We start from the raw sequence: 645 nt of genomic DNA, 5'->3' as shown, positions 1-645 counted from the left end.
GTAATGGGAAACTGTATAAGTAATATATTGTTATGAATTTCTAAACTTCGATAGGGCCATTAGCCTAAAATATATTTGTTCAAGTCTGCAGCAAGGAAGATTAGAACCATACCCCTTCTCTTTCATTGTCCATCCTAATTTTCTTCAGCGCTACAATTTCTCCAGTTCTGATTTCTTTAGCCATGTATACTTGCCTGCAATTTCAGAAGCATGAGCCTCGGCATATTATGTATGAAGCACAAAATTAGAGAATAAACATTGCATACAAAGCATAGATTTAATAACATAAGCAAACTAACGTTAGTTTTGTAAATTAAAGAAGTCTAAACGATCAATAATATTTAATTCAAATCTCTTTGAAATTCTAAATTGAAAAGCCTTCATAAACAAATTTGCAAAGCATAAACATGCTTGAGGTCCGGCTTCAAAAAGAGAAAAAAACCAATTCTTTAAAAGCGAAATAATTCGGCGCCAGCGAGCTACTGCATACAGCAAATATAGAAAAAAAACTGGTCTTGTAGAACATAAGCGTGCATGACTCCCAAAAAAGTTGATAAGTTCCAGTTGAGTATGACTTTATTAATGAATAATGAGTTACTTTTTCCAAAAAAAAAAAAAAAAAAAAAAAAAGGAACACAAACAAAT

General features: G+C 31.5%; 1 protein-coding gene across 1 annotated transcript in view; it reads right to left on the bottom strand.

The window, feature by feature from the left end:
• The window catches only part of LOC110037610 (cyclin-dependent kinase C-2-like), a gene marked incomplete at its 5' end in the record, with an annotated part of 4,934 nt that extends 4,740 nt beyond the window's left edge, over positions 1-194 (bottom strand). The window contains 1 exon segment of the mRNA XM_020742300.1: positions 113-194. Within this exon segment, the coding sequence (XP_020597959.1) occupies positions 113-194 (82 nt within the window).
• Positions 195-645: the final 451 nt, after the last annotated feature.

Source organism: Phalaenopsis equestris, unplaced genomic scaffold (assembly GCF_001263595.1).
Source record: "Phalaenopsis equestris unplaced genomic scaffold, ASM126359v1 Scaffold222190, whole genome shotgun sequence".
Taxonomy (NCBI): domain Eukaryota; kingdom Viridiplantae; phylum Streptophyta; class Magnoliopsida; order Asparagales; family Orchidaceae; genus Phalaenopsis; species Phalaenopsis equestris.
This window is presented reverse-complemented; position numbering and strand designations above follow the sequence as displayed.